Source organism: Sorex fumeus, unplaced genomic scaffold, assembly GCF_029834395.1.
Source record: "Sorex fumeus unplaced genomic scaffold, SorFum_2.1 ptg000043l, whole genome shotgun sequence".
Taxonomy (NCBI): Eukaryota; Metazoa; Chordata; class Mammalia; order Eulipotyphla; family Soricidae; genus Sorex; species Sorex fumeus.
Genome location: NW_026606100.1, coordinates 4,822,440 through 4,833,223, shown reverse-complemented (window position 1 = coordinate 4,833,223; position 10,784 = coordinate 4,822,440). Strand labels below are relative to the sequence as shown.

Sequence of the window (10,784 nt, the reverse complement as noted above, 5' to 3'; positions counted from 1 at the left end):
GCTGTGGTGGGGAGCACTGTGTCGACCTGCCCCTCACTTGCCTCTGCCCCAGGCCCAGCCTGCCTTAAGCTGCTGAGTCTCACCCCCACCCGCTCCCCCATGTCACTTCCACCAGCAGGTGCCCCCACATGACAGCTCCCTGGACACCATGTCGAAAGCTGTTGCTGGCATCAAGCAGCCGGCCAGCACTTGTCTGGGGCTGAGAACCTAGTGTCCACTTGCAGGCTCACTGAGCCATCTGATTCACAGATAAGGGCCCCATTCTTGGGGTGCTGCTGGCTCCCTCAAGGGTCTCCAGACCTCAGTGGGTTGTGCTATGTCCCGCCAAAGCTTGTACTCACTGCCCAGCCTGCTCAGAGGCTCAGTCCTCAGAGCTGGGAGCAGCCTGGCCGGAGCGCGGCCCTCTCCTGGCTGGGTCTGAGGGCCTGCACTATTGCATCGCACCTGCCACCTGCCTGGGCCCCATGACCTATGTTCCAGCCAACTTCTGGGTTGGCAAGTGAACGTGGACCCAGGGATGGACTGCCCAGTTAGGAGAGGTCACTTTCGAGGTGCTTTTCTCTGGTAGAGAAAGGTGGACTTGGGGGCCAAGGGAATTCCTCACGAAGTGGGGAGCCAGGTTGAGAAGGGTGTGAATGAGGTATGGTCAAGCCTCCTAAGGCCCAGTACTGGCGAGAGTCAGGGGCGATGTGTTCCCCAGTGACAGATCAGGAGGAGAAAGGGGGCAGGTTTGCTGTTCGGAGAGAAAGGAAGGGCTGGTGGGTGCAGCCTCACGGGAGCGGGTTGAAGACACAGGTACCAGTTATGGAAATGGAGGTCAAAGAGGATCTTAGAAGGGACCATCTGCTGAGTGGGAGGGCCGAGGAGAGGCACTGCCCTGGAGGTGAGCCGTGGGCACCTGGCAGGCCCTGGGGTGCTAGGCCTGGGGCAAGTCCAGAGGTGAGGGGCCCTCAGCCATGGTCCTCCGTTGCCCACCTGACCTCACTGTGAGTCAGCCTAGGCTGGGGCCCCACGTCGCAGGGAGGGCAGGTGGCTGAGTCCTAGAGAAAAAGACTCCGCAGGGGGCACTCTCGATGCTTGTATTCACTTTGTGGTTTATTTGGTGGTCAGTAAGATCGTCTTTGCTACGAAGTGGAAGAAAGCTAATAGAACGTAATCAAAATAGCGGTTTAATTGACGGATTTTACTTGTTCCTTGCACCTGTGCCTTCTTCAGCTCCTATTTGCCTACTTCGTTTATGTGGGCGCAGCAGTGCGCTGCGCCCAGGGCCCTTGACATGCTAGGTGCTCGCTTTCCCCGCCTCAGCTCCAGGGGTGTGATGATGGTCTTTGGTTCTGGAGGTCTCGGCCAGCCGGTCCTCCATCCTGTCATCATTCTCGGGCATCACCAGCAGCCGGTGCTGGGTTTTGGCCCCCAGCTTGTGGTCAGGTCGGTGCTCAGGCCGGTGATCGGGCCGGTGCTCAGGCCGGTGATCAGGCCGGTGCTCGGGCCGGTGCTCAGGCCTGTGCTCGGGCCTGGCACCCGGCCGGGCATCCAGTTTGCACTCCGCTCGGTATTTGCCCTCTCCCTCCCTCTTGAAGGAGGAGGAAGACATAGCTTTGGGCTTCGGGAGCTGCAGCCACGAGTGACTGAGGATCTCATCAATGTGCAGCCGCCGGTTGACGTCAGGCTGCAGGATGCGATAGATGAGGTCCTTGCACTCGCCTGTCAGGTTCTTGGAGCGGGGGAAGTCCACACGGTGCTCCTTCTGGATGCGCAGCATCTTCTTGATGTCGGAGTCGTCGTAGGGCATGGAGCCGCAGACCATGATGTAGAGAATCACGCCCAGGCTCCAGATGTCGTACACCTTGGGCTGGTAGGGGATGCCCTGCAGCACCTCGGGGGCTGCGTAGGCCGCTGACCCGCAGAAGGTCTTGCTGAGGATGATGCGCCCGGTACCGTCCCGCAGGCAGCGCTTGGAGAAGCCGAAGTCGGACAGCTTGATATTGAAGTCCTTGTCAAGGAGAAGGTTCTCACACTTGAGGTCTCGGTGGACGACATCCAGGTCATGGCAGTACTTGACGGCCGAAGAGAGCTGGCGGAACATCTTGCGAGCCACATCCTCATGCAGAGCCCCTCGGCACTTGATGAACTCGAGGAGGTCACCCTGGACGCCCAGCTCCATGACAATGTAGATGCGCCCGTCGGACGTCTCAAAGATCTCGTAGGTCTTGATGATGGAGCGGTGGTTCACTGTGGCCAGGATGTCCATCTCCCGAGGAAGGAATCTCTCCACAAAGTCGGTGGGCGTTTTCTTGCGGTCGATGATCTTGACGGCCACATTGAACTTGAGGCGCTCGGAGTAGGCAGATTTGACTTTTGCATAGGAGCCCTTGCCAAGATTGATGCCCACGATGTAACCCTTCTTCCTTAAGACCGCGGCATCGTCCATGGTGCCAGGAGCGGCCGGCGCCGCCGCCTTCTACATCCCCTCCCCACAGGTGCCAGTGGGCATCGTCCTCATGTGCACTGTAGGGAGCGGTGTGCCTGGCTGGGCCCGGGCTCAGAGGGGTGGAACGCTCAGCATTGTCCCTGCGTGACTTCAGCATATGAAGTCATAAAGCCGGGCTGCTGGGAGTGGGGACTGGGCTGGGGGGACAGGGCCCTAGAACCCTGGGAGCCAGGCTGGCCTGGCAGGAGTGCCTGCACCCCCTCCACAAGAAGGAAGCAGCCCAGGACTCTGGTAACTTCCCCCTCCCCCCACCGCTGCTTCTGCTCACAGTGATTTCCCCATCTCAGGGCAAGCCCCGGGGTGGTCGGGGGTTTGCTCAGCTCCCATCAGTGTTTCCCAGGTTCATTCCCTGGCAGTGAGGACTGGCCCTGCATTGGTCTTGGTTCCAGGAGGTCCAGTCTTGCAGCTCCTTGAGGCATGATGACACCCCTCCCTCTAGGGCTTGGACCCTGTGAGGCCTAAGAGGAACTGCCCTGGTCTAGTCAGGCTGGGCTGGGAGTGTGGGGGGGCAGGCCAGGCACTAGTGAGCTGGGTCGCCAGGCACGTGGGCCAGCAATGCTACGGGTGTTGGGGGGGCCTGGGTCTGGACAGGTGGGCAGATGTGTGTTCCAAGGAGGACAGCCTGATTGGTTCCGAGAATGGCCTTGTTCCGGTCAGGAGGGAGTGGGGGACAGTCAGGGCAGGATCCAGGGCAGAGCCACAGGTAGTGGCTCATTTTGATGGGGTCGCTGCATAAGCTGCAGAGAGAGCTCTGGGGTTGATGTCCAACACTGCAAAGTCCCCTGAGTTGGGTATAGCCCCTGGTATCACTGGGTTCCCTGCCCCCCTCCCCCCAAAGGACGATGCCTAATGCCTGATGCCTGATGGCTTCAGGGTGAGCAGTGGCCTGTGCATTTGGCCTGGCAACTGGACTGGGACCAGCAGCAGCAGGAGACACAGGGTACAGTGACTGGAGTAGCAAGTAGACCGGGACCCAGGCCGAACCCTGGTACTAGGGTCCTGGTGGATGGGCTGCACTCTGAACCCTTGTGATTACAGGCAGAATCTGGGTGGTGAGAAGGAGGAGTTCTTTTACTCTGGGTCTTTGTGGCCTGGACCAGCCTGTTGGAACCCAGGACCAACACCTTGTTGGCCTCTCTTAGATTCTCTTTAGTACTTGGAAAGGTGAAAACTCCATTCCAGGCCCCTTGTATGGGGACTCAGCAGCCTCTGTCTGCTCAGAACTCCCTGGGAACCTGCTGTTGGTCAAAGATTCTTGCTGTGCTCTGGGGTGAAGGCTGAGGGAGGGAGGCCCAGTTCCAGGTTGATGGCCAGGGAGGTGAAGCCAGGGAAGTATGCAGGCTCCCCCATAGTGACACCAGGAAGATGTCATATGGCAGAGATGTCACTTGACACACTGGGATATACCTTCTCTTAGTCTCTGCAGTGGCCTGGAGGGAGGTGGCCCAGCAGGGTGCATCCACAGAGCGGGCCCTGGGGCCGCTGCACCCCACAAACCTGCTTCTAGCTGGAGGCTCCTTGTTAATACTTGAGCCTGACTGGCCTTGCTCCTGGAGCTCTCTTGGTCAAAGTGACTGCGATGTCACTACTGAAAAGGGGCTGGACTCCAGAGCATGGGCCCCCTGCATTTTTCTGCCATCCTTCTCAAACTCTAGGGTTCCAAGGGGTAGCTGTGCCCTGTGTTACTGGAGGAAGAACCGTGAGGCAGGCCCTGGGAGGCAGGGCAGGCTGTCAGGTGAGGAGTCAGCCACATGTGGTGGGGGTGGGGGTAGGGTAAACACACACAGAGTATTGTGGGCCAGGCAGGTCCCACAGAGGGCCTGGAGCCCAATACCACCTGGGAAACAGCAATGACTGGAGCCAAGGTCTTGCCCCAAATGTTACAGTTTATAAGATAACCAGCTCACCAGACCATCTGGTGGACATCACCTGCATCACCCCCTTCTCTGAGTTGTCTGTCCCCCTTTCAAGTACACCCCATGCTCCCCCGGCCTGGCCTGGCCAGCAGTGAGCAGCTCCTAGACACCTGTGGTCCTGCCCCTGTGAGAATGAATCAAGGCGGGGAAGTCAGTCAGTCTTCAACTCCTCGGGAGCTTCAGCCCACTGGAGAAGTTGGTAGGTCCCCAACTGACGCAGAGCCTGTTCTGTGTACTCACAGGCTCACTTTGGTGCTTGCGACAGACTACCAAGTGCCATGAGGGGCCCACCGTCGACTCTCTGAAGGCCCCTCATCTGGACCTAGAGGGATGGGCCAGAAGTGCAGGGACATAGCCACAGGCGAGAGTCACAGCAGACTCCAGAGCTGGGGTAAGAAGGAGCCAGACGGGTGGAAACGCCAGGCACTAGGCTGGGGAGATGGCTCTGAAGTCTGGAGTGCACATTTTGCATGGGGGAACCTTGGGTTCAATCCTTGTCCACACAAGCACCACTGGGTTGGTCTCCAAAACCAAAAGGCCAGACACTGGGATTCTTCCCAGGAGCTCGGAGGCCACAGTATGGGGCAGGGCTCTGGAGGAGGCGATGGGAGGGCTGAGAAGGCAGCGTGGTGGTGGTGGGAGAGCTGGCAGGGTACAGGGCAGCACTGCTCCCAGGGCGCTGAGGTTTGGGGTCTTCTGCTCCCTGGGCAGGAAGTTGGGCCCTACAGACTTGTCCTCTCCTCTGTGTGCAGCCCGAGGTCTCCAAGAGGCACAGCAGAGAATGGAACAGGCAGAGAGGTGCCACAGTAGAGGTGAGGACTGGCCCGTGCTGCCAGCTCTTTGCCCCATGCCAGTGTCCCTGTGAAATGGACCTGCACTGCAAGGGTCACCTCTACTCGACTGGGTCAGTTCTTCCACCCCGACAGGGAATGTTACCCCCAGGCGCAGATCAGGACTCCCTGGGAATGGGATGTGGCCGAGGTCATACAGTAATGGGGACACATGCAGGCTAGAGCTGAGTCCCATACCCTGTGGAGTACCAGGTCCTCTAGGCCAGGGAATGACCATCATCCCGCTGAATGCCATGGAGCGGGTGCTGGTTGAACACGGGCAAGTCCTGAGTGGAGCCGAGTAAACAACTTGCTCCCCATGTGGGAGCTTGAGGGGGCATGAGAGGTGGGTTCATGTGCCCTTTTGCAGATCTGCACCCTCCCCCCCATCACAGTGACGCTGCAGGTGTGGAGGTACCCTGAGCCCGTCGCAGCCCCAAGGCAGAGGGAGGGATCCCCACTCTTTATGCAGGCAGCCATCCTTTTTGGGCCTGCCTCATCCGGTCCACGCCCTCCATCCCAGATCCCTAGGGTCCCTCTGGTGTGTGTGTTGGGGGGGGGGGGCGGAGCGGGGGTTGGCAGTGCAAAGGTTCCCTTTCCATGGACGCAGGAGCATAGGCAGCCAGCCAGGGCAAAGGCCATTTACCTTGAGACTACATCAATATAGTGATTTATTGCTGCTTTAGCCATGTGGGTTACCCAGCTCACCGGGAGAAGAGAAAACTGACGAAAATATGGCTCATCCTAGACTGCCTGCCTTTTCTGGATGGCCCCATGGCGGCTCTGAAGCTCCAGCTGGAAGCCATGAGCTCTTTTTGATTGCCTGCTGGCCCCCTGGGCCGAGAGAGGCTCACTAGGAGTGTGTCTCTGAGGGCAGCACGGGAATGGCCCCTTCCTCTGACTCCTGCTGGTCAGCAGTAGTAGGACTTAAGACATCTGTCTGCCTTGCTAATTGCACCGGCGAAGACTCTTGGGCTTTGGTTTCAGAAAGTGCCTCGGGCTTTATCTCTTCCGCGGTCTCTAGCTTGGCAGCAGATTCCTTTTTAGAGCTGAGTTGTTCAGCAGCCCATGAGGATTCAATACCTCGGGAGGTCTCTCCCTCCTTGTTGTTTGCAGAGGACAGGCCCTGTGTCTTTGGCTGCACCCAGCAGTGGCTGAGAATCTCGTCGATTTGCAGCCGCCGGTTGACATCGGGCTGTAGCATGCGGTAAATGAGGTCCTTGCACTCACCCGTCAGGTGCTTGGAGCGGGGGAAATTGACACGGTGCTCCTTCTGGATGCGCAGCATCTTCTTAATGTTGGAGTCATCGTAGGGCATGGAGCCGCAGACCATGATGTAGAGAATCACGCCCAGGCTCCAGATGTCGTACACCTTGGGCTGGTAGGGGATGCCCTGCAGCACCTCGGGGGCCGCATAGGCCGCCGACCCGCAGAAGGTCTTGCTCAGTGTCAGTCGGCCACTGTCATCCCGCAGGCAGCGCTTGGAGAAGCCGAAGTCGGACAGCTTGATATTGAAGTCCTTGTCAAGGAGAAGGTTCTCACACTTGAGGTCTCGGTGGACGACATCCAGGTCATGGCAGTACTTGATGGCTGAGGAGAGCTGGTGGAACTTCTTGCGAGCATCATCTTCATGCAGGGCTCCCCGGGTCTTGATGAACTCGAGGAGGTCACCCTGGACGCCGAGCTCCATGACGATGTAGACCTTGCCATCAGACGTCTCGAAGATCTCATAGGTCTTGATGATGGAGCTGTGGTTTAGCATGGCCAGAATCTCAATTTCCCGGGGAAGGAATTTCTCCAAGAAGTCTGCGGGGGCTTTCTTGCGGTCGATGATCTTGATCGCCACGTTGATCTTGAGGCGCTCAGAGTAAGCGGATTTGACTTTTGCGTACGAGCCCTCTCCCAAATTTATCCCCACGATGTAGCCTCGTCGCTTGAGGACGGCAGCGTCATCCATGGTGCCGGGAGAGCCCAGTGCCTCTGAGACAGCCCTCTACATCCCTGCGGGACATGGGCCATTTACAGTCTGGACAGAGAGTCTTCTGGGTCGGCTGGGCCTGTTGCCCCTGCTTTCCAGAGACCAAGACTCTGGGCTGGAACATTGAGCATTATCTCCCAGGTGACTTCAGTGGGTGAAGTCACAAAGGAGGGTTCTGGGGGATTGAGGCTTTGGTTTCAGCCACTTGAACTTGGAATCCCCAAAGGCTGGCCAGGGGGAGGTAGCAGACTGAAAATAAGCAGAGAGCAGCTTCACACTTGACTGGGACCTGAGGTAGGAGTTGGGGGGGGGAGCCATACTGAGGGGGACACTTTAGTCTGCCCTTACTTCCAAATCCAGACTCAGGACAGCTTGAGAAGTGGTAGGCCAGGGTCCAAGAGACAGTACAGCATGTTAAGAATTTGCCTTGCTTGCAGCCAACCCAGGTTCAGTCTCCAGCACCCCTATAGTCCTCTGAGACCTCCAGAGTGGCGGCCAGCAGGTCCTTGGCAGTTTTCTGCCACCGGTGGTTTTACCTCCAGCCTTGAGTGCAAAGTGAGGAGTAAACCCTGAGCACAGCTGGATGTGGCCCAAAACCCCCAATAAAAGAAGTGGCTGGAGTGATTAATAGTACAGCAGATAAGGCACTTGCTTTACATGCAGCCGATCCAGTTCGATCCCTGACATTCCATATAGTTGCCCAAACACTGCCAGGAGCAATTCCTGAGCACAGAGCCAGGAATAACCCCCTTTGCACTGTCAAATGTGGCCCCCAAACAGAAAGTGGTGGGCCATGGACAGTAGCCCAAGGGGTCCAGAAGTAGTGAGGGTGAGTTTGTGGGGGATGCAGAAAACAATACATTCTCAAGTGAGGACAAGAGAGGATTTAATTAATGCTAAGGGTTAGACTAGTCTAGGGACCTCCAGGGATAGCAGCTGACACCTGGAAGAAGGGAGGAATGGGTCAGAGATACTGTACAAGGGGTAAGACTACCTGACATCTGGCCGACCCTGGTTTGAATCCGTGGTTTGAAAACCTATACAGTCCCCTAAGCATCACCATGAGTGATCTCTGTGAGCACAGCTGGATGTGCTCCAAACCTAAAAAAAAAATCCAAAGAAACCCCACAACAACCTTGGAGTTGGAGCAATGGTACAGTGGGGAAGGCCTTTGCCTTGCATGTCGCCAACCTGGGTTCAATCCCTGCATCCCACATGGTCCCCCAAGCACTGCCAGGAGTGATTCCTGAGTGCAGAACCAGGAGTAACCCCTGAGCATTGCTGGGTATAACCCAACAAACAAAAAATCCAACAATCTTTTTGAGTATAGGTCAAAATTCGAAAAGAAGGAAAAAGGGAGGGCTGATCCCTGGAACCCAAGAGGCATCCAAAGTGCCATCTCAGTGTCCTCAGCAGGGGCCAGGGGTGTTGGGAAGAACATAGATGACTTCTCCCTGCCCCTCCAGCATTGTTTGCCCTTGATTATGTGCATGCTGACATCCTTGGGCCACAGGACAGAGACCAGAAAGGGGGGGGGGGGAAGAGCACAGAAGTAGAGAGAGACTCCTGGGCTCTGCCAGCTCCCAGCATGGCAGGCTGGGCTGTCCACTTCCCTCCTTTCCCCTCATCAGAAACCTTGGTGGTGTGTCTGCTTTTCTCACAGATTCTTGGGGGGAGGCCTGGTGGAATAACTGGCAGGGATTTGAATAAGGCCTTAGTCCTGGCCTGGTGCCCAGGGAGCTGGAGTGAAGGCACAGGAGGCTGGGTGGGAACCCACTGAGTGCCAGCAGCTGTTCCTGGAGGACGGTGCAAATGGTAAGGGCAGCACTGGACAGGGACCAAAGCTTCTAGCACAAGAGCCCTCTGCTTTGACAGACCCTCCGTCTAATGCCTTCTCCAGCCACTTCCCAAGGGTTGGAAAGGGGCAGGCAAGTCTGGTTGGGTTGGGCCGGTTTGGATATCCTCTCCGATGACCCCAAGTATCGCCGGCCAGAGTCCGGGATGGTGGCACAACTGCTGCTGGTGAGGGAGCCTGGGGTTGGAACTGAGTCATGCCCGGATGACTTGGCCCTTTAGCCCTCCTTTCCACCTCTCTCCAGCCCCTCCCTCAGCTCTGATACCTTGCGCCAGGCCTTGTGCTTGGCTGGTGGTCCTTCCTCTGTCCTGCCCAGGGTCCCCACTTGCTCTCTCTCCCCTCCCAGGGTCACCTGGTTCTTGGAAGCTGCGAGGTCAGCACTTGCTGTCCCCGGTGGCTCTGCTCCCACGCTGCCTGCCGTGGCAGCAGCTGAGCCCACTGTCCATTCTGGCTATGAGGTACGCCTTCTTCAGGGGCCTGGCTGGGGCTTGGTTTCCCGCGCATCCTGCTTCCTCACGGAGTTTTCCGGCTGGGTGAGCCAGTGAAGCCACCTCTGCAGGGCCTCCTCCCCCCCCTCGCAGAGCCGCCTCCAAACAGTTCGGGGCGCTCCCTCCAGGCAGCGTCGTCGCTTTTCTGCTGCACTTGGCCGCGCGCTCTGGGGCCACAGGTGTGCTTGGCTGGAGGAGACCCTGCCTCACCTCGGTGCCCCACCGCACACTCCCCCTGCTGCTCTTCACGCTCCCGCCATTGCCCAAGCGGGCGAGCCTTCTGCGTTCCGCCCCTTTCTGTGTCCGTCATCCCGGCCCGCCGCCCTCCCCAGCAGAACCCCGCCAGGCGGACCCTCGGCCCTCGGCGGGTCCCGCGGCCCGGCCCCGCCCCCGCCCCGCCCAGCCAATGGCGTGCAGGCAGTCCCGCTGGCCCCGCCCCAGGCTGGCCCCGCCCCCTGCTCCGCCAATGGCCCGCGCGCGGCCGGGAGCGCGCAGGCCCTGCCCCTCGCCTCCGCGCTCTCCGGCCGGCGCCAGCGTCGCGGGCGGGGGGCGGGGCGCAGAGCCGGGCACGACGGCCGCCATCTTGCGCCGAGCCGGAGTCGCGGAGCCGGAGGCTGCGGCCGAGAGAGCGCCCGAGCCAGCGGCCCGAGCCCCGCCGCGGCGCAGCCGGGACGCTTCCCCGCCGCCTCTCCGCGCCCGGTGCCGCCCCCCCGGCGCTCCGCCCGGCCCGCTCCGGCCGCCCTGAGGGGTCACGCGGCCGCCCTGGGGACGATGAACGGAGGATAAATGGTGCCCAAGGCAGACAGCGGCGCCTTCCTGCTGCTCTTCCTGCTCGTGCTCACCGTCACCGAGCCGCTGCGGCCAGGTGCGCGGCGCGGTGGGCGCGGTGGGCGCGGGGCGGGGCGGGGCGGCGTGTGGGGGCGGGGCGGGGCGGGGCGCGCGGGGCGCCGGCCGGGCCGGGCCCGGCCGAGCTAAGCTGAGTTGGGCCGGGGTCGTCGCCGCGGACCGCTCCCCCCGCCGCGCCCCTGCTCGGGGCCGCCCGTGCGCGTGTCCCGGGACGTCGTGGAACTTCGTGGTCCGGGGGTGGTGTTGGCCTCGCGCCCGCGTGCGTGGCTCCGAGCCGGGCGGGCTCCACGGAACTTTGGGGGCGCGGAGCGTCGGAGCAGCCGCGAGCCTCGCCGCTCGGGGTCCGGGGCGTGCGGGGACAAAGTGGGCGGGCCGGCGCC

General features: G+C 60.0%; 3 protein-coding genes across 4 annotated transcripts in view; 1 reads left to right on the top strand and 2 right to left on the bottom strand.

Moving 5' to 3' along the window:
* Nucleotides 1-1,279: 1,279 nt before the first annotated feature.
* Nucleotides 1,280-2,538, bottom strand: TSSK2 (testis specific serine kinase 2). The gene is made up of 2 exons (XM_056120720.1): nucleotides 1,532-2,538; nucleotides 1,280-1,459 (listed from the first exon to the last, which is right to left on the bottom strand). Exons 1-2 carry the CDS (start codon nucleotides 2,429-2,431, stop codon nucleotides 1,280-1,282), a joined length of 1,080 nt encoding a protein of 359 aa, XP_055976695.1. The 5' UTR covers nucleotides 2,432-2,538.
* Nucleotides 2,539-5,819: 3,281 nt separating this feature from the next.
* TSSK1B (testis specific serine kinase 1B) lies at nucleotides 5,820-7,691 on the bottom strand. The gene has a single exon (XM_056120707.1). It carries the CDS (start codon nucleotides 7,192-7,194, stop codon nucleotides 6,091-6,093), a length of 1,104 nt encoding a protein of 367 aa, XP_055976682.1. The 5' UTR covers nucleotides 7,195-7,691; the 3' UTR covers nucleotides 5,820-6,090.
* Nucleotides 7,692-10,089: 2,398 nt separating this feature from the next.
* DGCR2 (DiGeorge syndrome critical region gene 2) overlaps nucleotides 10,090-10,784 on the top strand; it is a 62,233-nt gene continuing 61,538 nt past the window's right edge. For both annotated transcript variants that reach the window (XM_056120701.1, XM_056120700.1), the window contains exon 1: nucleotides 10,090-10,423. In XM_056120701.1, the coding sequence (XP_055976676.1) occupies nucleotides 10,345-10,423 (79 nt within the window). In that variant the 5' untranslated portion in view covers nucleotides 10,090-10,344. The remainder of the gene's footprint in view (nucleotides 10,424-10,784) is intronic.